We start from the raw sequence: 24,491 nt of genomic DNA, 5'->3' as shown, positions 1-24,491 counted from the left end.
TGACGGAATTCTCCGTTGAAATGGGAGATGTTTTTGGAAAAATTTAAAAGTTTTCTAAAAATCTGGAAAATGTTATAAAACCGGAAGAAATATTAACGATCTGAATATTATATCGTTAACTATAAACCGAAAACTCTATTTAGAAGAATGGAGAAAAGTTTATTTCTTATTACTCTCTCTTTTTTGGAAGTATACAAATGGAGAAACCAAATGACCTATTTATAGAAATCATGAAGTTATTGTTCACGTATACGGTTTGTGTGAACAGTACTGTATATATGAACAGTAAGTCACTATGAATAGTAACGATGGACTCCATCATAAATATATTTTATTTATAACACTCTCCCTTGGAACCACCGTTGGTAAAAACACAGTTGCGTATTTCGGTGCTGCCTCGTTAAAACCTTTATCAGTAAAATCCAATGGGATAAAACCTGATAAGGGAAAAAGAGTACAACTACACGCTCCCCCTAAACAAGACATCAAAGATCCCATATATGACGCATCCCAATATTATGTACATGTTTTTTGAACACCATTGTCGGAAGGGCCTTGGTGAAATCTTCTTATTCTTTTCAAGCCCCTGGGTGTATGCGAAGAACTTCGAGGGATATGTTTTGTTCTATCGCTTTTGATGAATCTTTCCTTGGTCTGTACAATGCACGCAACATTATCTTCAAATAATATTGTTGGCGTCGTGTCGATAGGTATTCCACTAGACTTTTGAATATGTTGGGATAGTGATCACAACATGATTCTCGGCTCGCCTCATGTAACGTGATGACTTTGGTATGATTAGCTTGTAGCAACTAGGGCTGGGCATTTTTACCTGACACCCGCGGGTTTCCGAGTACCCTATCTCACGGGTACCCGGGATTCATTACTCGTGAGATAATAAGATAGAATTCGGGCTCGATGAAAAAGGGATTTTGTGTTGGTTTGCTCTAAGAAGGATCTGCTGTTGACAGAATTTCAAGAACACTCACTTGGCCAAAGCGAAAGAAAGCATAAATACCAAAAAAAAGATAAAGTGAAGATTCTTTGGGCGAGATGGGAGAAATCCATGTTATATACCTTTTCTATTAGTTGGATCTTAATTCTTAAATTTATTTTTATGGATTTCTTTTAAATTTACAATGGACCCTCTTACTACTTCTCTCAAAACAAAACAACATGACAATCATTAAAAAAAATAGATATATTAATAATACATAATTATAACATTACTAACTTATGAAGTAAAAATAGTGATACAAAGCACAACATATCATGAAATTATTTATACATGAAAATGCATATGTAGATAAGATTGATTATACGAAGTATGCAAATATTTATATAGTTTTTATTCATAACCGGCTCCATCTTCAAGATGGGTAAAATCATCAGCAAGGTTCATGTGTGCAAAATCTTTAGCACCACTAGCATCATCATCATAATCACTCATGACATGATTGGTCTCTATGTCTTTCACTTTTGTTTCTTTAATCGACTTCAGATAAAGTTCTACCAGGTGTTTAGCGGTGCGGCAAGTACGCGACCAATGTCCCGTCATTCTACACCAGTAGCATGTACTTTCTTTCATCCTCTTGTTTGGATGATCATGTGCTCCCCCTTTATTACTGTTAAAATTATAGTTTTGGGATGAGTTTTCTTGATCACCTCCTCTGATTCATCTTCGGTTGGTACCACGACCGCATCCTCAACCTCGGCCTTGGCCTCTGATGAGGACATCGTAGCCACTAGCGATGCATTGGACAAAAACTTGGACGAGAGCTCGGAGGAGACGAAATTAAGGCATGGAGTTAGGAGCTCAAACGGAATGCATAGAGCTAGGATCTCAACCATAGAAGGACGAGCTATCAAATCACAAGGTGATCCACATCCAAGAAGAGCCAAGGATGGTTGTACAAAAACCGAAGGATGCATCTCTAGGTTTTCGGGCCGAACCACCATTGACTCGAGCCAAAACACGAGCTCCATTCCCGTCGGATGAACCAAGACGTGAAACCTCATCTCCTTGCAAGATTAAGTGTCATCCAAGTCAAGACAAGTCATCAAAGGAAGCTTCTTAGATTGCAAGGAACCTCCAACAGCTAGTATCTTCTCAACCACCACCATTAATGACCAAGGCTCCACCTACCTTGCATGTAGATTGATCATTAATGTATTTCTAGCTGTTGCTACCTACTTAATCCTCTATAAATATGTTGTAAGAACTCCATTTCGTGTAGATTTGTTGAATGAAAGTTTCTCTTTGTCGAGTTTAATCACTCCTTCTCGGTTTGTCCGATTTTGTGCTCGGTTTGTGCGACAATCGTGTCTTGGTCTGTTCGAGACCCTATCCTTCGATTTTCCATTCATTCCTCTACTTTAGGATTGAGTTTGAGTGCCAAGCTAGGCCTGTGATTGATCCTAAAGCTATCCCCTTTAACAACCGAAAACCATCCTTCATTTCCTTGCGTGAGTTCAAGTGCCTTCGATCCGAAGTGCGGGTGATCGCATTAAGGACTGTTTTTAACCATCCATCGTTGTGCTTACATCAGCCTCTACCTCGAAAATAACCACGTCCTCAGCTATTATAAGACATAACATTCACTCCAAGGAATGTTGTTTTTTCTATAGCATTTGCTTCAGGAAATGACTTGTTTTCTGTAGCATTCGCTTCAGGGAATGATATAGATCCAGTTGGTCGTGACGCGTGATTTTTCATTAATAGCTCTTTATTTTGTTCAACCAATAGAAGACATGATAAAAGCTTTGAATATTTTGTATACCTTTTTTCTCGATATTGTTGTTGGAGTATAATATTCGAGGCATGCATAGTTGAGAATATTTTCTCCAACATCTCATTTTCAGTGACTGTTTTCTCCACATAATTTTAGAATCGAGGTAATTCGATACATTGCTGAGTTATATTCACTGACATTCTTGAAATCTTGAAATCGGAGATGCATCCATTCATATTTTGCCTTGGGGAGGATCACCATTTTTAAAACGGTCTTTTAATTTTAACCAAATATCTGCAGGATCTTTGATTGTCTAATATTCCTTTTTCAAATCATCATGAAGACCTTTTGATTCGAGATGCAACTCAACATCCAATTGTCATGATAAATAATTGTTTTCCGATATGTCGAGGACCTCAAACTCGATATTTGCCATTCTTGTCATTATGACTAAACAAAAAAATACGTCATACATTAGCTTTATTCATTACCGTGGATAATACATTATAGTGAAATACATTATTACATATAAATTGCTATAATTAGTAACATATAGAGGTAAGACCGCAATGCAAATTGAAAACAAAAGTGGGTCGGGATTTTTATCGGAAAAAATACTAAATGTTGCTGCTAAAATTGCTAAAACAAAGAGAATTTTGATGAAATTCATCTTGAGAGATTTTTTTTTTCGTGGGAGAAGAGAAGAGAATGAAATGATTTGGTGTGAGTTGTTTAAGTGAATGGATAGGTGTATTTATAGGGTAAAATTTACTATTCCTAGTCATTAAGGAGGAGCCAAAACTTGATTTTTTATTTTTTATTTTTTTTAAATATAGCCGTTAGAGAAAAATAAATTTTGAAAAATTTATAAATTATTTTATCAATTTATATTATAAACTATACACAAAATAATTTATCAAAACGAATTGTTAAACTATTTTGTAAAATTAATTGATCGTGTTATGTTTATAATTAACTAATTATTGAGCAATCAAATAATTTATAATTAATCTATCGTTATATGAAACATTTGTAAAAGTTTATATATATAAATTTTTATCACTAATATATTTATTAGATTACGTTTATATTATTTTTTGTATAAATAACTTTTATAAATTTATATTATATATGGTAATATTTTATACGGTGAATATAAATTTATATAGATTAGGTAATATCCTGATTATATATGGTGGCATTGCCGTTTGTAGAAGCAAAATATTTCAGGTGGCATTGCCGTCCATAAATAATAAACATAATAGTTTATTAATAAGTAAGGTGACATAGCCGTCCAATATTAATAATTAAGACGACATAGCCGTCCAATAACAAATAAATAATTAAGGCAGCATAGTCGTCCAAATTAATAATTAAGGCGATACAACCGTCCAATAACGAATAAATAATTAAGGCGACATAACCGTCCAATAACGAGATAATTAAGGTGGTATAGCTGTCCAGATTAATAATTAAGGGGGCATAACCATCCATGAATAATAATCGAGGTGGCATAGTCGTCCACAAATTAATTATAAAGAATATCGGTATTCATATATAGTTTGGGGATAATTCCACCAGGCATCAATGAATATATATATATCATAAGAACAAAAATATTAGTATTAAAGATAAATTATCTTACCTTTTGGTTGTAGAAGAGCGCTCGTGCTGATATATTTAGAAGAATGAAGAACAAGTTTATTTCTTATTACTCTCTCTTTTTTAGAGGAACCAAATGACCTATTTATAGAAATCCAGAAGTTACTGTTCACGTATACGGTCAGTGTGAACAGTACCGTATATATGAACAGTAAGTCGGTATGAATAATAGTGGTGGACTCCACCATAAATATATTTTATTTATAACAGAAAATTATTTTAATGAAATTTTTTATTATTTAGATTTATAAATATTACAAAAACCAAAAACTAAAATAAAATAAGAAATTCAAAATAAAAATTATTTTTCTCCCTCTTTTTCAAAAGTTTTTTTTTAAAACCTAAAAGCCAGTACATATCCTTGATACTATATATGGGTCAAGCTGAAAGACATAATATACCGAACCTAGCGAGATAATGGGCCGAGTTTGAAGAAGCTGCATTTGGATTCGGCCGACCCGTGATGAATGTATGTGAACCTCCACACAGAAATGAATCATCATACCCCATTCTTCTCCTCTCTATATACAAATGAGAATTTCATCATATTTTACCATTTTATTTATGGGAGACAGAGGAGGGTTTCCATCCAAGCAACTTTACCTAAAATAAGGAACGAGTTCACCCATCAGACTAAACAACCTTAAGGTTTGGGAAAAATATATTTCGATACTAAGGAATAGTTACATCACACGTATATATATACTTGAGTGAATTACACTTTAGGAAACAGAATGCCAACAATTGAGGAGACAATTGAGAGAATATTGATAAGAAGATTTCAACGAAGATATCTAAAGATATCCTTCCATTACGTCCCCGCAAGATGAGGCGCATGAGCAAGACCAATGGTGACTCGGAGTAGATCAAAACGCGCTCGGGGAAGAGGCTTCGTGAGTGTGTCCGCGAGTTGATCCTTTGAGGAGACATGTGTGACGCGAAGAAGACCATCTTGAACAAGGCCACGGATGAAATGATAGTCTATCGCAACATGTTTCATTCGTGAGTGGAATACCGGATTCGCGCATAAATATGTGGCGCCAACATTATCGCAATAGATGACCGGAAGCGAGGACGTGATTCCAAGTTCAGAGAGTAGTGAGGCGAGCCATCTCATCTCGGCAGCCGTGGATGCTACAGCCTTATATTCTGCTTCCGTCGAGGAGCGAGCGACTATTCGTTGTTTCTTCGAGGACCAGGAGATCGGGTGCTTACCGAAATATACAATGTGGGCACTTGTCGAGGTGTAGTCATCACGATTTTCTCCCCAATCTACATCCGAAAAAGCATGTAAATCCATAGTGTTCTTGAAAGAACCAACGAGGTACCGCAAAACACGCTTGACGGCTTGCCAATGATCACTTGTCGGACGATGCATGAATTGGGATAGTTTGTTCACTGCAAAGGCTATGTCCGGTCTTGTGAAGTTCAGATATTGTAGGCTGCCCACAACATTCCGATACTCGATGGGATCGTCGAGAGGGGACCCGACATTGAGGACAAGAGACGTGGTGGAAGACATTGGTGTCAAGACCGGCTTGGCCTGCAGCATGTTTGTTCGTTTCAGAAGATCCATAACATACCGGTGTTGAGTGAGATGTAATCCATCCGATGTTCGAGAGACCTCGACGCCCAAGAAAAATTTTAAGTCTCCAAGATTCTTGATGGAAAAACGATCCGAGAGCATGGTAATAACTTGCTGACAGCGTGAGGCATCATTGCCGGTGACAACAATATCGTCCACGTACACTAGGACGTAGAGAACCACTCCATGCTCTCGAAGAATGAAGAGAGACGTATCCGCTAATGAGTTGTGAAACCCGGAAGCTAGTAGAAACTGGCATAACTCGGTATACCAAGCCCTTTGGGCTTGTTTGAGTCCATATAAAGCCTTGTGTAGCTTGCATACGTGGGAAGGACGATCTTGATCGATAAAGCCCGGTGGTTGAACCATGTAGACTGCATCATTGAGCCGACCTTGTAAGAAAGCATTGTTTACGTCTAATTGACGTAAACTCCATCGAGAAGAGACTGCAATGCTCAAGACGAGTCGGATAGTTGCGGGCTTAATAACCGGGCTGAATGTGTCATGGTAATCAATTCCCGGTCGTTGGTGGAACCCTTGGCGACGAGCCTTGCTTTACACCTGTCAAAAGATCCATTAGCATGATGTTTTATACGAGAGACCCACTTACAACCGACAATGTTGTATGTCGGGTCCAATGGAACCAATTCCCATGTTCCATTTTTGACTAGTGCGTCAAATTTCGCTGTCATAGCCTGTCTCCAGTGGGAAGATTTTAGAGCCTGTGACACTGTGGTGGGTTCTATATCTGGTGGATGAGGAATGGTAGAGGTGTTGGCATATTTGGGAGATGGTTTGGTGATGTTGTTTTTAGATCGGGTGGTCATCGGGTGGCTGTTTGGTGGAGGACGCGAAGCAATGATGTTTGTGTCGGTTGGATGAGGGTCTGATATGGTTGGTAATGGAGCTGGAGGATGGTCAAGGGGCTCGGTAATCTCAGGTTCTGTGGTTGGTAATGTAGCTGGTGGTGATAATGGATCAAGGCGCGGTGAGGGTAATATGTCGGGTGATGTTAGTGGTGTTGCATTTCCCGGTGAGAATGCTCGAACTGGGGCTGCAGGAGCTTGAGATGGCGTTATGAGTGATCTAAAAGGAACCACAGAGTGAGAGAGAGGCTGCGAAATAGGTGTAGGATCAGAAGGTTCAGTGGAAACTTCCGAAACTGACAATTTTTGGAAGGGAAACTCGGACTCATAGAAGGTGACGTGACGTGAGGAGTATACCCGAGAAGTCTTGGGGTTAAGACAGAGGAAAGCACTTTGAGTCAGGGAATACCCAACAAAGATGCCAGGAGACAACCGAGGATCGAGTTTGTGATAAGAATACGGACGAAGCCATGGGTAGCATAAGCAACCAAAAGTCTGAAGTTTGAGATAGTTGGGTGCGGACTGAAACAGCTTTTGGAATGGTGATTCATTGTCGAGAACTTTGGTGGGAAGCCTATTGATGAGGTACACGGCTGTTGGGAAAGCTAAGGACCAAAATGACAATGGAATAGAGGCTTTGGAGAGGAGAGCAAGACCGGTTTCCATGATATGCCGGTGCTTCCTTTCCGAGATTCCGTTGTGCTCGGGGGTGTGAGGTGGTGTAGTGAGGTGGGTAATGCCGTGGGAAGAAAGAAACGAGCGGAGAGAGATGTATTCACCGCCGTTATCAGAGTAAAGGGTTTGAATTTTGTAGGTTGTAACGATTTATAACAAGGGCTTTGAATTTCGGAAATATGTCGAAGACTTGAGATTTTCGTCGAATGGGATAGAACCACGTATATCGGGTATAATGATCAACACAAATCACATAGTATTTTAGATTATCAAAGGAAGACACGGGTGAAGTCCATACATCGAAAAAGAGGATTTGAAGAGGGCGAGAAGATTGTAGAGTGGACATACTGAAAGGCAATTTGTGACTTTTATTAATCGAGCATGGGTCACATAACAGAGGTTTAGACGATTTAGAAGACAAAGGCAACGAAAAATGACGAACAAGACTCAGAAGAACGTCAGTGGATGGATGGCCAAGGTGAGAATGCCAATCCAAGAGACCGGGTTTTATTGTTGAGTTGACTCTAGGAGAGCGGAGTAAAGGTGGAGAAGGGATAGTAGGCCACTCATAAATACCATCTCTAAGCTTTCCGGTTGTGACTTGCACTCCCATTGCGAGATCCTTCACCTGAAAGTGCATGGGGAAGAATTCAACAGAAACTCGGTTACTTTGGCAAAGCTGGTGAATGGAAATCAGGTTTTTATGAAGGCTTGGGACATATAGAACATTTGTAAGTGATAAAGATCGAGAGTGAAAGGGTAAAGATATAGAACCCATGTGGGAGATGGTGTGGTTGGAACCATCTCCTAACTCAACATCTTCACCACCGGAGTAAGGTGAGTGAAAGGACAGATTTGCTAGATCGGATGTGATGTGGTGACTAGTGTCAGAGTCAAGCAACCAAGTCGGTGAAGTCGACAGAGCAGCAAGTGTAGTATGGTTGGCACGAGCCTGCCAAGTCGGGGCAGCTGTTGTATGTGAACCAGAACCGTGCTCAGCATAGGAACCGGAGCGAAGGAGGTGGCAGCGGCGGGCACTATGTCTGTGAGTACCGCATAACTGACATTTCCCTTGATAGCCAGAAGGTTTGCGAGAGCGGTTGTCGGGCAGATCCTGCGGTGATGGGTTGTATGATGGTCGTCGATTCCAATGAGGACGCTGAGCGTTTCCAGGTTTGCGAGTTTGAGTGTTATTTGCAGTGACTGGCATGATGGATTGCGCAGGTTCATTGCTTATCATCACAGATTCGTGGTTGAGCAATTTTTCATGTAGCTCAATGAAGGAGATCGGAAGAGAGAGAACAAGGTCAATAAGGTCCTCGTGATCAAGAGGCTTACCGAGGAGAGCCAATTCATCTGCCTTGACTTTGAAGAAATGCATGTAGTCATCGATATTCTTCGCTCCTTTAGTGAATCGATGCATATTGTCTTTGATCTGTTTGATATGGTCACGGCTGGATTGACCATATGTTGATGCGAGAGTGTTCCATGCTTCACTTGTGTTGTTTGCTCGTGCAATAAGGGCCTGACATGAGACCGAAATGGAGCCAAGAAGTGCCGAAAATATGAGACGATCTTGGCGGAACCAAGATGAATAGGCGGGGTTTGGTTTGACAGTATTGTCTTCGGTGATGGTTGGAGCAACATCGTGCTCTGTTTCAAGGTAGTTTTGAAGATCGTATCCTTGGAGCAAGGAGCGAATCTGCAAACTCCAGGTTAAATAATTGGTTGCAGAAAGTTTGATAATGTTGGTAACATTGATGTTAACCAACGAGGAAGACAGGATTTCGGCAGTGTTTGTGGTTGTGGTGACAGGGTCTGTGGGCAAGGTGGAGCCATCATAATTAGCACCATCGGGGACATGGTTTACGGCGGCTCGGAAAAAAAAAATCTGGAAAAGAGGCTTGAAAGCACTAGGACTCTGATACCATAAACAACCTTAAGGTTTGAGAAAAATATATTTCGATACTAAGGAATAGTTACATCACACGTATATATACACTTGAGTGAATTACACTTTAGGAAACAGAATGCCAACAATTGAGGAGACAATTGAGAGAATATTGATAAGAAGATTTCAACGAAGATATCTAAAGATATCCTTCCATTACAGACAACCTGTAACAAAGAAGTTGGAGAGAAAAACAATTACGATCGGGGTTCGTTCCCTTAGCCATGAAGCAAGAGCTGGTTCCCACTCGCACACTTCACATTCTTTAAACTATGAAGCTGCGCCCAAAGCCACAAATCTTGACAAGGAAGAAGCAAGAAATCTCGCGGTTTTCAGGGCTATCACTACCATGGACAATGTTTCTGGCAGAAGGCAAGCGAAATCAAGATGCTTTATTCCCTACAATTTTAAGGGGCCACAGTCCAACCTTCTAGTATGAACTGCAGGATCTCCTCTTATGATTCCGGGTTCAGCTTGAAGAGGATCACTTCTCCCTATTAGCTTTCTCGCCGAAGCAACAACACCAACATATTCCCAGGCCTTTCCAAGATACATACCAGCTTAATTACCTTCCGTCAAAAGCATCGTCCCATACATACAACTGGGCCTGACGTAATATACTCAACAAGTTTAAGGAAGAAGGGCTTGGCCTCCTGGCAACTGAAAAGCACAAGACTTTTATGTCAAGCTAAAGCGCGTCACTAGTAGTGAACATGATTTCACCTCATATTCTAATGACTTCTCCTCCTTTAGTTCACTATGGATAATTTGAATGGGTAATAAACCAACGACACTTTGGCACTGATGCTACAAATAACAATGGAAATGGAACATCGATCAATTCTTTCGGACACTGGAACAGCTCAAGTCCAGTACGCTTAAATCCCTTCTTCTCAAATCAAACCTCCAGATGATTTCTCTGACCTAAAGGCACGGAAGAAACAGATTCTCGTTTAGACAGATACAACACAATGCATTGCATTCGAAGCTCCGGAGAGTCCATATGATAGATTCTTCTCACAAACAACTAGAAGAAGGAAATTTACAAGGTGTCGCTGTACGCCATCAGGTTTCACCATAATGTAAATTCTCAACTCAACTTGTTTCTTAAGCCAACACAAAAATTCAAAATAATCATCACAAGTACAGAGATAGAGAGAACCATAGAGTCTGACAAGGTGGGGGAGGAAGGTGCCAGGATGGATGGCGGAGGCGCGAAGACGGCGATGACACTGCGAATGGCGCAAGATTAACATTGGCGGGGGAGAAGGATGAGCATTGAACTGCCGGAGCTCTCCCGGCGACGGAGAAGCAGAGACACTCCGGCTTATTTATAACGTTTGAGAGAATGGGACCTAATTGGCAGAACCCATATTACTGGGAACGAAAAGAGAAGGATTGTGAAATGGCGAGGTTGTTTTCAAAGATTACCAAAATGTAATACATAAGCCTTCCCTCAGCAGCATTTGAACGAGAGGCTTATCCACACTGTCTAAAACCCCCAAAACCCAGGAGAGAAGCATGCAAATTCTCCAAACCCCTCATGCCTTCTCCTTCCCCAAATCCATAAACCCTAACTTCTGCAAACCTAAATCTCTCTTCCCAAACCTTCAATGGCGTCTCACTCGGAATATTGTCTTCCCGCCTTCCCGTTGCTTCAGCTCCGACGAGTTCCCCGTCGACGAGACTTTTCTCGAGAAATTTGCGCCCAAGGATAAAGAGACCGAAGACGAAGCTCGCCGTCGCAACTGGATCGAGCGCGGCTGGGCTCCGTGGGAAGAGATTCTGACTCCGGAAGCTGATTTCGCGCGCAAATCGCTGAACGAAGGCGAGGAGGTTCCGCTTCAGTCGCCGGAGGCCATCGAGGCGTTCAAGATGCTGAAGCCTTCGTACAGGATGAAGAAGATTAAGGAGATGGGTTTGACGGAGGATGAATGGTACGCGAAGCAGTTCGAGATCAAGGGGGAGGTACCGCCGCCTTTGGAGACCATGTGGGCGGGGCCGGTGGTGGTGAGGCAGATCCCGCCTCGTGATTGGCCTCCTAGGGGTTGGGAAGTCGACCGGAAGGAGCTTGAGTTCATAAGGGAAGCTCATAAGATGATGGCTGAGAGAGTTTGGGCGGAGGATGTGGAGAAGGATTTGATTGTAGGAGAAGATGCTGTTGATGGAATGTTTTTGGAGAGGTACAAGGTTTTCCTGAAGCAGTACAATGAATGGGTGGAAGAGAACAAGGATATACTGGAGGAAGAATCATATAAGGTTTGTGATCAGATATTTTTTCAAAAGAGTACCTTTTTCATGTCATCCGTTTTCTTTGCTTGACAGTGTTATGCATCTGGGTTTTGAGTTTTATGTTGGGTTAACTTCCTTGTTTATATATAGATTTCGTTTTACTACATGTTTTGTTCAGCGGTTGATTTGTTTCCTTCATTCTCTGGTTGTTCACTCTCTATTATTTGAACTTTTGGTTTACCTTTCAGTATAATGGTGAATTTTTAACATGTTTAGTTGCTTTTGCTGATAGAAATTTTGCAACTTTGGTTTGAGATAACCTTTTCGGGATAAGACCGCAACCCCGCGATAAGTCATGTGAAGCCTTTGGAGGAATCGGTTTCTTTGAACAATGTGACACGTTAGCTTATTAATTTGGACAAGATTCTAATCAATTCCTTGTTATTAATCCAGCACGACCAAGACTACCATCCGGGTCGAAGGAAAAGGGGGAAGGATTACAAAGAGGGGATGGTAAAAATTTTAATCTTTTTTCATGTTTTGAGTATAATGAACTAGCAAATCAAATGTGGAAAGTTGACTGCTCTATTTCTTTGTGCAGTATGAACTCCCCTTTTACTATCCTGGACAGGTAGGTTCTGCATCTCACTTGTAGTTTACTCATTGGCAATCAGATAATTGTTTATGAACAATGACACAGTTTCTGTACAGATTTGTGAAGGCAAAGTTACCACTTTACATCTGTATCAGGGAGCATTTGTTGACATTGGAGGTGTTCATGAGGGGTATACTTCCGTGCTGCCACGTTTTAGATTTAGTTTCCATGATGTCCATATTTTGCCAATTTTTCTCGTGAGATTTCTGATTTCTCCTGGAAATCAAATATTTCTGTAAGAAACTGAGTATGTTACCCTGGTCAGATGTTTGTTGTGCGCTCCATTAGGGTGTATAACTCTCTTCTGTTTGAAAACATGCTTGTCGTGCTGCTGATTTGGACCAAAACTAAACATTTCAGGAAGATAAATTTTGTCTTCCTAACACAAAAAGTTTCATATAGGCTGTAGTGATATGATCGAGATGACAGTCTTCTACTCACTTATTTGTCTTCTGCTACTTGGTTTCCAGGTGGGTCCCTGTAAAAGGTAATGACTGGTTTTGGATACGGCACTTCATAACAGTTGGGATGCATGTTATCGTTGAGATCACGGTACATTGAGACAAATATCTTGTTTTTTTTTCAAGTAAATGGGAAATAAATGGACAAGTTTCATGCTTGTGTTTCATTTTTTGCAGGCAAAAAGAGATCCATACCGGTTTCGATTTCCTATAGAGTTGCGCTTCGTCCATCCTAATATAGATCACCTCATGTATGTAATTTAACATTTCTATAGCATCTTCTCTGTCCAAATTGCATATTCAGTTTACTGTTACATTCGTTCTGTCATTATGTTATCTTGTATAATGTAAATGCATTAGTTTAACTCTGTTTTGGCTTCCAGCTTCAATAGATTTGACTTTCCACCAATATTCCATCGGGATGGAGATACTAATCCAGATGAGTTACGGGTTCGTAGGAGCCTTTTTTGCATTCCATTCAATGTTTCCGTTCTTTCGGAGTCTCTTCTCTCTCCCCTCTAATGTAACATCCTTGCAGCGAGATTGTGGACGACCCCCTGTTCCCAGGAAAGATCCAGGGTCAAAGCCAGAGGAGGAGGCACTGATCTCTGATCACCCTTATGTGGACAAGGTATGTTTTTCCTGGAACATTCTCATGGTTAGAGCTGTTTAATTTGTAAAAGTCATTATCTTTTCATGGACAGATAGCATTTGATGTGTCATTGTTTTGTATTTGTACAGCACCTTCTTAGTATGTTTTCTTTCCCGCTTTGCAGCTGTGGCAGATTCATGTAGCTGAACAAATGATTTTGGATGATTATGAAGCTAATCCCGAAAAATACAAAGGCAAAAAATTATCAGAATTATCTGATGATGAAGACTATGATGAGGAAAAGGATGTTGAATACGGGGAAGCTTATTATAAGAAAACTAAGTTACCAAAAGTGACACTGGTGAGAACTTTCTTCTGGTGGGTTGATTTAACCACATCCTGTCTGAGTTACATGCTATAACAACCTCTTTCTTCTGCCCAGAAAACCAGTGTCAAGGACCTCGACCTGGAAGCTGCTTTGGCTGAGCGTCAGGTTAAATTTCCCTTACCCACTTTTCATCTCCATAATGAGAGTAACGCTCTCTATAGAATAATGTTCATTTACAAGTCATTTGCCTCGCACAATAAGATGATAAACATGTCATGTATATGATCATGTGCCTTCGTGAGGTAAATTCAATTTAGCGTCCGTCTAATAGAATCAAATTTTTAATGGAGTTCCTGAAAGTTTAATTTTGTTGCAATTGGTTCATGAGACGCACATCCTTGTATGATCCTTATTCCAGAGACTCTTAAGATTTTCCCTACCAACTTCTGCAGTACCACAATAAACTACGGATGGAAGCTAAAGAAAGGGGAGAGAGTTACAAAATCCACAAGCTAAGACGAAACATTGAAATGGACGAGTATGATTTCTTACACTGGCGCCGATCCTTTGAGGAAAGAGAAGCCTTACTCAGAGACATCAGCTGGTAAGTTAAAAAAATAATTCTCTTAAACGGTCTGGTCAAGACCAGTTGCAAGTTGACTCATCGTTTGATGCTATTAACTTTTTACGGTTTGGCAGTCGTAAAGCACTTGGCTTACCATTGGAAGAACCGGGGAGGTACAAGCCGGCCAGCTTCTTCGGGAAAGAGCAGTACGACCCAACGAATCCACTATTCCGGTACGACTACTGGGGAGAACCCAAGAACTCAGAGATAAGCAAGCAAGAAAGAATGACTGATGCCCACAACAAATCAATAGTCGGGAAAGGCAATGTCTGGTACGAAATGTCTTACGAAGAGGCAGTGAAGCAGACATTGGAACGAAAAGCACAGTCTAAAGAAACAACTTTGAATCATGAAGAGGATGATGATGATGATGATGATGATGATTTCGATGATTTTGACTATAGCATTCTGGGTGATGACAGTAGTATCGGTTACTCAGAGCACCAGCCTCTTGTTAATGGGACTCAGTCCTCAAGAATATCAGATGAGGGAATGTTCGAAGACTGATCCCGAGTTTACAAGTGTGTAGAGGATTTGGTGTATACTTGTCATGGCCAACAAGTCTCGGCAATAAAAGAAATGATTTCTTGATCAGTTGCCTAAGACATGATCTGTAATGTTACAGATAGTATGTGCCGTGTCCATTCTATGACTGTGCACTTGATCAGTTCCTTGTCGCTACAATCTCGCGTGTGTGTGTGTTTTATTTTTATTTGCTAAACAGTTGCTAGCATTCCAATAGCAGCAACTGCATAAGATTTTGTGGACGTGATCCATTTTGCCACGAATTGTGACCATTCAAATCCTCTTTCAGAACACACCCATCTCCCAAATACATTTGCTGTTTCGCATCTACATATTAACCGAACCACAAGTTCATGGTGAAACGGTCCAATACTACTTGTCCACAGGCCTCTTTTTTTTTTTTGGGTCTCGGGGCAACAGTTATACCCTGAACCAGACAGTCTACAGCCACGTGAGCTGTTTGTTACTTCGCGACCAATCCAAACTATCATCTGCTAACAATATATTAGCAGGTCTTGCGAGTCCAAACACTCCCGACATTGGTCTTCATTGCCATTTGCATCTCCATCCAACAAATTGGCCATTGCTTCTTCTGCACATCCCCCCGCCGTTCTTGTTTATTTTCCTCACTTTTTGGTCCATGCACGATATCATCCTGGCATCTCTGCGTCGGAGTTCTTCATGATCGGCCAAAATCCATTTCTTTCTTTCTTTTTTTCTATTCGTTGTGTGTGGTTTTATAACTCTTGAGGTCATGGAAATGACATCAATCAATTCCTCCTATCTCTCCCTTGTCCACAGCACCATCGTCATTCTCTTGCTTTGGTGTACTACTCTCAAGTTGCTCATCTCCTTCATTCCGGTCCTGGACTTGTTCAGCTCCTTGGCTCTCGTCGAGGGGTTTCTCATCTCGTTCCTTTTGGGTAATGGGTTGACCCACTTCACTTCCACTAACGGGGTGAACATGAGAATGCCTCTCTCCTTCGTTTTGTTCAACTGGCCCTTCATCAGCCTTGCTTTGGTTAAGTGATTGACTCTCTTCACTTCTGCTAAGGAAGTGTTCATCTTCTTCTTCTTGGTTATGGGCAAGGGATTGCATATCTCCTTCGTTTTGTTCAACCGGATGTTCATCGGCCTTGATCTGGTTAAGAGGTTGATCCTCTCCACTTCTGCTAAGGGACTGTGCATCTCCTTCTTCTCCTTCACAGTTAAGGGACTGCTCATCAGCCTTGTTTTGGTTAAGTGGTTGGCCATCTCCTCCACTTCCGCTAAGGGACTGGTCATCTTCATCTTCTCGGTTAAGGCGAAGGGACTGCATCTCTCCTTCGCTTTGTTCAACTGGCTGTTCATCTTCTTCCTCATCCTCGTCTTCATCCATTTTCATATATAGTCCGAGTTGTTCCAATGGATTATTGTTGCCTTGCATCTTGAAACTACCCAACATATTTTCTGAAAACTCGGGGCTCGTCTCTTCCATGAAGCATGGTAATTTGTCACCTTCGGCAACAGCCCTAAGCATCTCAAGGTCTTCCAAAAACTGGCTGTTCTCATTTATGTCCACAGTCTTTTCCATCTGCAAAAGAGATTTATCATAGTCGGAGACTAACGATCTTCTAGAACAATGTGGAAAAACACAGAGGAAGCTTCTTATACATTTTGTAATGCTTGACGTGCGGCTTCTCTCTCCTGTTCCCTTTTTCTCCTTGCTGTGGCTGCAGCTTCTGCGTCAGCTTTTCTCTTAGCCTCCTCAGCAGCTTTGGCCTCAGCTTGTAATCGTGCTTTTTCTAACCAAACGGAGAAATACTTTGACTAACAACAAAACGTTTTAATATAAAATGCTATCATTGCACTCAAAATCCAACCTTCTCTTAGCCGCCTTTCAAATTCCTCTCTTTCAATCCTCAGTTTTTCAGGATCCCCTTTTTCACCCTGGATTTCGATTCATTGGAAGATTTAATCAAAATTTTTCAGAACCGCAAGACAAGCTTTTTCATCATACATACAGCACAAAATCTAAACACTGACCTTGTCAAGGGCCTTCTCTCGAGCTTTCAGAATGGTATCGGCAAAGCGGTTTTTCAACAGAGCTGCTCGATATAGCCTTTCTGGGGATATTTGTCTCTCAGATGGAGCAGTCTCCTCTATAATTGTCATAAAAGACAAGTGAAATCATGATCCAAAATAAACGGTAATTATGCCTCCATAACTAACACTTCTTACCATCTCGAGGGCCATCTGCATCAATGGCAGTCGGCTTGTCGTCAAGCTCCTGCTCAACTTGACCCGATTCATCCAGGGGATCTGCAGATAACAAGTAAAATGTTTCACCAAAACACCCATCCCAGCAAATGCAAAAGCTAAGTAATCAACGAGAAAAACTCACGATTTACAATTTCCACATTGTTGCCACTATTCTCCTCTCTGTTAACAGCGACTCCTGGTTCCACTTTATCCTAAATTGAAGAACAGAGATAGCAATGGATCACCAAATCCCACTTTCTTGAGTAATAGCCCAAAGAGTCCCAGAGAAACAAAATGCAAACCTATGACAAGCAAGAAGGCTCAACAAAAAATGTTAGCCCATTATAGTATACCTTTGCACCAGCAGGATATGAAGCTTTAACAGTATCCAGTTCGCTCCCAGAAGAACTAGTAGAATCAGAATCTGAAAGATAATCACAGGCAGAATCAATAAAAAAAAAACTCTTTATGATAAAAAGAAGGGGAAATTACCCCAGTCCACCATTCTAAAACACAAAAAACTTGACCCCTCTATCATAAATCACCACAACTAAGTGCGAAATGTCTCGCCACTATATCACCAGCAATAGAAAACAATAGTACACAACAGCAGAGAATGAGAATTCTCTATCTTGGCATGTGTACGAGAATCATACCGTTACCATATGCATTAGATTGTAACAAAAAAAAAATTGATTGACCACAAAAAATTGTGTAGACTTTCATCCAGATGTAGTAAACATACGCATCACAAGTCATCACAACCAATAAACAGCATTATGATGACTTAATAAAATAGGTCATCTACATTTTAGAAAAACTCCAAACTGCTATGCAAAGTAAAAATGCAGACTGCGTAATTGTTGGCAGTTGGCCGACTGAATCAGATGACGGTGATAGTTCAGAATTTCGTTTTTCACCATGCAATCCATGAGAGAATTCAATCGTCCTTAATGTGCCTATAATTTCCTAGAAAACACAGGGACCCTGATGAACCGCTACATTTCCAAACAAAATATGACCAATTGAAGTTACATAAAAGACTACCAGACGAGTTGCCACTGGAAGAAGCTAAGGGAATAAAAACTGAAGAACTTAACACCAAAACAAAGCAAGCTGACCATAATCTCTGAACTAATTAATAAAACTACCACACATATAGAAGTTCTAAATTCTGCAAAATCAGACCAATAATAGAGTCCCCAACCAGTGTTTGACCTCTTTGTTTTGCAACAGCAAGGAGATTGTGCAGAAGAGTATGTCGAAGAGTAAAATTTACGTCAAGTAGGGTCACATATGGAAAGTCAATGTTACACGTGAGTGCAAAGCTATATGTCAATGTTACACGTGAGTGCAAAGCTATGTCAATAACTTTGCAAATAAGAACCCTGCCTGCATGGCACACGTCTGCCTTCACAGAGCAGAGCTGCAGATATGAATGCTCAAACCACAAATACTTCAGCGTGAAGAGGTTTTAAATTTTAATTCTTTGACAGTCCCTAATTTCCATAACTGTCAAGCCCTAAAAAGTTTGGCACAAGTTGGTGCAGCACAATGAAGGAACCTCTTCTGTAACTGGTTTAAGGACATAAAATCTAAAATTTTTACGGAATACTTTCCTCTCGCCCCCAACCTACCTCAGTTGTCACAGCTAGTTTTAAAGTTCACACTCTAGTAACTGTGACAGCATCAAGCGATCCCAAGCAGACCAATAGAACAGCACACACCATATGGAGATGATTTCTAAACATGATTTTTCTGAACCTTCTTCTATTTCCTAATTTTGTTTCATGTTTTTCCTTATAATCATGCACAGAGAGTAACACCATATGGAGATGGAAGTGAAAGGTCATGTTATTTATAAGCTGAGCTATTCCTTCCCACAAACTTTATACAAATATATGCAACATTTTCGGGGAAAAAACATGAAACAAATTTAGGAAATAGAAGAAGGTTCACATAAACACGAACCACTAGATGAAGAGCCTGATTCACTACTGGAGCTACTTGAAGAGGTGCCTTCGTTATTTCTACAGCTAGCGTCCTTTTCCATCTTCAGAGGAGGATAGATTGATACAGGGGGGTCATTCCCACTGACAATGTCAACATCCTCATCAATCACCCCATCACCTGCGGTTAAGCATATAACAACAGAACCCAGGGAATTGCTTTTATGGCAAGTTCAAAAAGCCAGTAAAACTGAGATCAAGAAGATGATGAAGAAGAAGAATTGCTACACTGAAAGAAGTTACCTTTACTTGGCTGCGCTGGAGAGTTGCTCAATCCCAGGTCATGAACAATCTATAGAAAATAAGTTCAAGAAAAACGTCAGATGGCACCATCTTAAAGCATGAACTATCAGGAAAAAAATGGCATATAAAGATTCTACACCTCCATTTCACATAATTCGCTTTTTTCCTGGGATTTCTTTTTTTCTGTCATATAGTCATCCAAAAGGCCCCGCAGCTTGAACAAGATTTCATCAGAGAGGTCATCGATATCAATCTCGATCTCTTCTTCGCCACTTTGACCAGCACTGGCGCTCTGTTGTCTAAGGAAATCAGCAATATTTTCTGGAATATCTTCTTCTAAAGCCTCCAGTTCTCTTCTTAATTTTTTCTTGTCTTCATCTGTCATGACCAGATTAGCAGGCTCCATTTTCAACTTGCTTTGGATCACAGCAGCTGAAGCAGTGCCATTTAAGGGCGGGATAGATGGTTCAACCATGGGAATTTTTTTCTCTATACTTTTCCATCTTGTTTCAAAATACTTACTGAGAGCCTGAGCCATGAAATGGTATTCATTTCCAGGTGGATTGTAAGTCATGGAATTTGAAAGGGTAAGACGTACATCAGCCACAAAGTCCAAAGGACTAGAGTATTCACCTTTGCACAGTTTGGTTTTTATCGTTCCAAAATCCATTGGCCGTTTAATAATGGTAAAATAGTCTGGAATTTTCAACTGCACTGGATCAACAGGAACATGAAATGGCCATCCGTACTGATGTGAAATTAAACTTTTGAGTAGTGCCTCACATTGCTTCATCACCTGAGCAAGTGAAAAACTTGTTGAGACAGATTGAGAACGCCCAGATGGACCTTTCTTTGACCGCGGCATATTAGTACGCAAAGCACCACGTTTTTTGCCAACAGATCTCCCAGATCTTTCTGGCAGAAGCCTCCTGGGTCCATCACTGCAACTATGGATATCACTACGAGGGGACACCAGAACAACATCTGAATTCATAGATGCAAGCTTCCTGTGAAGGTCCTGAACCCGTTCAAGGTCGATCTTCAACTTGCAAATTAAATCCTTTCTCTCAAACCTCGACAACTTCGACAAAGGCACAACTTCCTTTGGAACACCACGGCCATCCCCATTCAAGCTAATGTGTTTCCTTTTTTGTGCACAGGAATCGTCAGAAAGGGTCATCTCCGTGTCCATTCCACCTGTGTAACCAAACCCTTCAGATTCCACCGTGTTCTCAACAGCGTGCCGGTAGTCAGGAACAAAACGCGGAGATTGCCCTTTAGAGTACTTCCGTGCTTTACCCATCGTTTCTAAAGCCAAAAACTTCTTTGGTTCCTTTTGTCCCAGGAAATTCACAGGAATAGCCGGTGCCATAAGCCAAACTTCAGGTGCCTACGCATATCAACTTGAACCATCGACTTTATTTTCGCATCAGAGTTCCAAATTTCAATCTAAGCATCAGCAGTCCATGCGCTTTCTGAAAAATTTATGTCCCTCCTCAAAATACTCGCAAATTCCTTACTCGATTACTCTCAAACCCTAGTAGAAAATGGTATGAAGCTTCGAACAAATATGCTTCCGATTGAAGAATACTTGATGACATCAAGATGGAAGAGCCTCTTCTTCTTCAATGCCCAGATTAAAAGACGAAAGAACACCCACTACATTAATCTCGGCAAGTAAACCCTCGACGGTTCCCAATTTCCCGCCCAATCTTCTCCAAGATCCCCTGTTATCGTCACGCCAAGAACCAGTTCCCCCGAACACAATCACGAAACGCAATTATCCAATTGATCCAATAACCGAATCTGATGAATTACGAGCACTTACAAACTCAGAATCGGAATCGACCTAAAGCTCTTATTTCCTTCCCTCGCGAGACACCCAAGAGACGAGAGAAAACCGCGACCGGGAATAGCCACCTCAACCGGAGATTAGGGAAAATCAAAAAACAAACCCTACAAAAACCCTAGACTCTGCGACGCGATAAACGGTCCGAAAACCTAGATCCGGCGATTTCAACCTCGAAAATTCGAAATATCATAACCTTGTATCACAGAAGAGAGAGAGGAGAGAGAGAAATGTGCGCAACGATGCAACGAGTTTGCTCCTCTACTTATAGGTCCGAACCGCTGATCTGCCGCCGCCATTAATCGAATCCCGTCCGTCCATTAAGTCCAGCCAGATCGACGGCTAGGAATATCGGTTATATATACACCGTTGAGATTAGATCTGACGGCTGATGAGAGTCCATCACTAGTGCGTAGATCTGGACCCTTATCTAGAAGAATCCAATTAAAAAACACGTAATGGAGAAAATCTATGGAGACCTCACTCGCCCGAGTATGAAATGCATAACTCGCGTTGATTGGCTGCTCATGGATTCAGACAAACCTTGACACGTGTCAGAAGAGGGACAGGAGCGTGGTAAATCAATGGCCACCGACTTTATCTCCATTATTTGACTTTTCACCGCCACTTGACGCGCCTTGCTACTCGCGTCTCGATAACACGTGCTTTATCTAGGCACAATTATGTTTGGCCGCGGTTATTATTCCTACAATTGATTTAACCATATTTATAACGTTTATTAGTAATAATATGTCCCAAAAATAGTCGCCACAGAGTTAAAAAGAATGGTCTAATAAAAAATAACGTGTCTTTTTCGAATCCCATCTTGGGTTAATTTTTATAAAAAAACGCCGACTTATATTTCAAATTAAGCGTTAATCAATTACAAAAAAAAAAATTAAGCGTTAATGAAACTATTGGGCTGTTAATGTTATGGGCATTTTCATATAATCCTAAATAGAAGAATAGTTTTTATTTTGAGTGTTTTTGGTTTTTTATTTTTGTAATATTTGTAAATATAAAAAATATAATTTTTTTGTTAGTTTATAATTCATTAAAATAGTTTTTCAAATTTTTTTAAAATCAAATTTATAAAATCTTAATTGTCAATTTTTTTAAAAACTTTTAAAAACCCAAAAAACTACTTTCATTCAACTTTAGACATTCAAAACATATATAATTTCTTTGATGGAGATATCACATTTGCAATTTTAAATTTAATTATGTACAGGTCACTATTATATAATACATCTACGCGTACACGCAAATATGGTTTTAAAAATGTAAGTTCATATATATATATATATATATATATATATATCATATTAGTAATTGAACCCCAATTTAGGCCACTTTGGTTGTACACTACATATCAAAACCCGCAATTGTATTATATGCACACAGACATAGGCATAAACATGAATGTACATCGGCCCAATATATATTATACATTTGTCCCTGCATATATGATAACAATCCCTCAAATAGATTTGGAATAAATAAATATATGTTAACCATTATGAGATTCGGAATGATACTAAACAAATACAAGAAATGTATTATTGGCCTTTTTTTTTTCGAATAATACAACTGCCTTCGAAGACTCGGAGAGAACGATGATTCAATTAAACCGGAAAATTGCATATAAAAACCGGCACGATCGAATGCAAACCGGCCGGTTTTCTCACAGCTTTGACGAATTACCAGCCACGGCAAGTTTCGTCAACTCCCTCCTCAAAATCTTACCTGCAGGATTCTTCGGAATCGCGTTTGTGAACGCAACTCGACGAATCTTCTTATACGGAGCAACCTACACATAACACAAGGGAATCCAACATCAATATCTAAACCCGTAGCCATACCGAACCGACTCAAATCCGGTTTGATGCGAACCCAATGCAATTGTACCAAATAACAGATTCAAGAGAGGCAGACGAATCTATCTAACAGAACATACTTGTCTGGCCACGAACTCGATGATTTGTTCCTCGGAGATGTTGCTTCCCGGTTTTCGTACTATAAAGGCCATTGGAATCTCGCCTGCATCCTCGTCTGGATACCTGAACCGATCAAATTTTGTAAACGAAATCCAATCACATTTCAACGGAAACCTAACGAAAATTTCAAGAACGGGAAAGGTTTTTTGGTCGAAAAGGTATACTCACGGAACGACGGCTGCATCAACAACTTCCGGGTGAGATTGAAGGATCTGCTCCAACTCCACAGGTGGAACCTATGATTTCATATCCATCCATATCAAGAATTGAAAAAAAAAAAGAATATCTCGGCCCAAATCTTATTAGAAGTTTTACCTGATATGCCTTGTATTTGATCAATTCTTTTAACCGATCAACAATGTAAAGAAAACCCTCGGAATCAAAGTAACAGAGATCTCCCGTCTTTAACCAGCCTTCTCGATCTATAGTTTCCTCGGTTGCCTTCTCGTCTCCCGCATAACCTGCGCTTTAGCTTATTCAGAATTCACCAAGTATCGGGTTCAAATGGGGTTTCTTTTTGTTTTGGTCATGACTTTCTTACTCGTTTTCAGAATCGGTGTCTATGAAACATTCATAGATATTGAATTATCTTTCTAATGGTGTACGTAATGCATGATTTGATATGTATACGAAGGGAGGGATATTGAGAACATTAGCCGTGGAGGCGAGAGCCATTGTTACCTTTCATGACAATGGGGCCACGAAGCCAGAGCTCGCCTTTCTGGTTAGGCGGTAAGGCTTTTCCGGTAACCGGATCGACGATCTTTCCTTCGAGATTTTCTGAAATACGACCAACTGAGCCGTATCTCACTGTCTCCTCTGGTCCGAACGTTGATGACGCTGGTCCCGAGCTCTCTGTCAAGCCGTACCCCTATGACAAGATATTGTATAAACGCCATTGATGCAAAACTCTAAATCAAATCTAAAAGTCCTTTGAATTCAGACAACAAGTGATGTAATTGTCTCATCTCACCTGAATAATCTCGACGTCGGGGAACTTCTCCTTGAACTTCTCGGCGACGTCCTTACCCAGCGGAGCTCCGCCGCATCCGAGCGACCGCAACGACCGGATATCGTACTTCTTCGTCAGCTCCGATTTGATCAACGCCACGATCAGCGGCGGAGACACCGACATTCCTGTGACCTTGTACTTCTCCACCGCTTTCAGCATCGCCTCGAAGTCGAATCTCTCCAGAAGAACCAGCGTATCTCCCAGCGACATGGCTCGGACCAACATCGCGAACCCGAACACGTGGAAGAGCG

The 24,491-nt window shown here is 40.6% G+C and overlaps 3 protein-coding genes across 5 annotated transcripts in view; 1 reads left to right on the top strand and 2 right to left on the bottom strand.

The window, feature by feature from the left end:
- Positions 1-10,924: 10,924 nt before the first annotated feature.
- On the top strand, positions 10,925-15,048 carry LOC104798952 (protein PLASTID TRANSCRIPTIONALLY ACTIVE 10). Its single transcript, XM_010521217.1, has 12 exons — positions 10,925-11,730; positions 12,157-12,216; positions 12,305-12,334; positions 12,415-12,488; positions 12,829-12,910; positions 12,997-13,070; positions 13,203-13,269; positions 13,358-13,450; positions 13,596-13,772; positions 13,854-13,904; positions 14,192-14,343; positions 14,439-15,048. The coding sequence occupies exons 1-12, from the start codon at positions 10,993-10,995 to the stop codon at positions 14,869-14,871; spliced, it is 2,031 nt and encodes a 676-aa protein (XP_010519519.1). The 5' UTR covers positions 10,925-10,992; the 3' UTR covers positions 14,872-15,048.
- A 107-nt stretch (positions 15,049-15,155) lies between these two features.
- On the bottom strand, positions 15,156-21,460 carry LOC104798953 (transcription factor GTE10). Of its 3 annotated transcripts, XM_010521219.2 has the most exons (11): positions 21,211-21,460; positions 19,522-21,109; positions 19,383-19,431; positions 19,102-19,260; positions 17,484-17,554; positions 17,273-17,342; positions 17,110-17,190; positions 16,915-17,030; positions 16,752-16,818; positions 16,543-16,673; positions 15,156-16,462 (listed from the first exon to the last, which is right to left on the bottom strand). In XM_010521219.2, the coding sequence occupies exons 2-11, from the start codon at positions 20,752-20,754 to the stop codon at positions 15,656-15,658; spliced, it is 2,784 nt and encodes a 927-aa protein (XP_010519521.1). In that variant the 5' UTR covers positions 20,755-21,109; positions 21,211-21,460; the 3' UTR covers positions 15,156-15,655. The 3 variants fall into 3 exon arrangements, with proteins under 3 accessions (XP_010519521.1, XP_010519520.1, XP_010519522.1); XM_010521218.2 differs by having other exon boundaries at positions 19,522-21,460; XM_010521220.2 differs by lacking the exons at positions 15,156-16,462; positions 16,543-16,673; positions 16,752-16,818; ... (2 more) ...; positions 17,273-17,342; positions 17,484-17,554 and having other exon boundaries at positions 18,963-19,260; positions 19,522-21,460.
- A 1,184-nt stretch (positions 21,461-22,644) lies between these two features.
- LOC104799669 (4-coumarate--CoA ligase-like 9) overlaps positions 22,645-24,491 on the bottom strand; it is a 3,107-nt gene continuing 1,260 nt past the window's right edge. Inside the window, exons 2-7 of the mRNA XM_010522309.1 lie at positions 24,202-24,489; positions 23,910-24,099; positions 23,544-23,689; positions 23,397-23,464; positions 23,189-23,291; positions 22,645-23,041 (exon numbers count right to left, since the gene is read on the bottom strand). Of these exons, the coding sequence (XP_010520611.1) occupies positions 22,916-23,041; positions 23,189-23,291; positions 23,397-23,464; positions 23,544-23,689; positions 23,910-24,099; positions 24,202-24,489 (921 nt within the window). The 3' untranslated portion in view covers positions 22,645-22,915. The remainder of the gene's footprint in view (positions 23,042-23,188; positions 23,292-23,396; positions 23,465-23,543; positions 23,690-23,909; positions 24,100-24,201; positions 24,490-24,491) is intronic.

Source organism: Tarenaya hassleriana, unplaced genomic scaffold, assembly GCF_000463585.1.
Source record: "Tarenaya hassleriana unplaced genomic scaffold, ASM46358v1 Cleome6, whole genome shotgun sequence".
Lineage (NCBI taxonomy): Eukaryota > Viridiplantae > Streptophyta > Magnoliopsida > Brassicales > Cleomaceae > Tarenaya > Tarenaya hassleriana.
The sequence above is the reverse complement of the archived record's forward strand: the minus strand, read 5'-3'. Positions and strand labels throughout refer to the sequence as shown.

Coding starts and splice junctions, on each gene's coding strand:
- LOC104798952 (XM_010521217.1), top strand. CDS start 10,993: ATGCAAATTCTCCAAACCCCTCATGCCTTCTCCTTCCCCAAATCCATA. Junction 12,489..12,828: donor ATTGGAGGTGTTCATGAGGG/GTATACTTCCGT, acceptor CTTGGTTTCCAG/GTGGGTCCCTGTAAAAGGTA. Junction 13,270..13,357: donor CTAATCCAGATGAGTTACGG/GTTCGTAGGAGC, acceptor ACATCCTTGCAG/CGAGATTGTGGACGACCCCC.
- LOC104798953 (XM_010521218.2), bottom strand. CDS start 20,754: ATGGCACCGGCTATTCCTGTGAATTTCCTGGGACAAAAGGAACCAAAG. Junction 19,432..19,521: donor GCGAATTATGTGAAATGGAG/GTGTAGAATCTT, acceptor TATTTTCTATAG/ATTGTTCATGACCTGGGATT. Junction 17,555..19,101: donor ATCAGGCTCTTCATCTAGTG/GTTCGTGTTTAT, acceptor ATTATCTTTCAG/ATTCTGATTCTACTAGTTCT.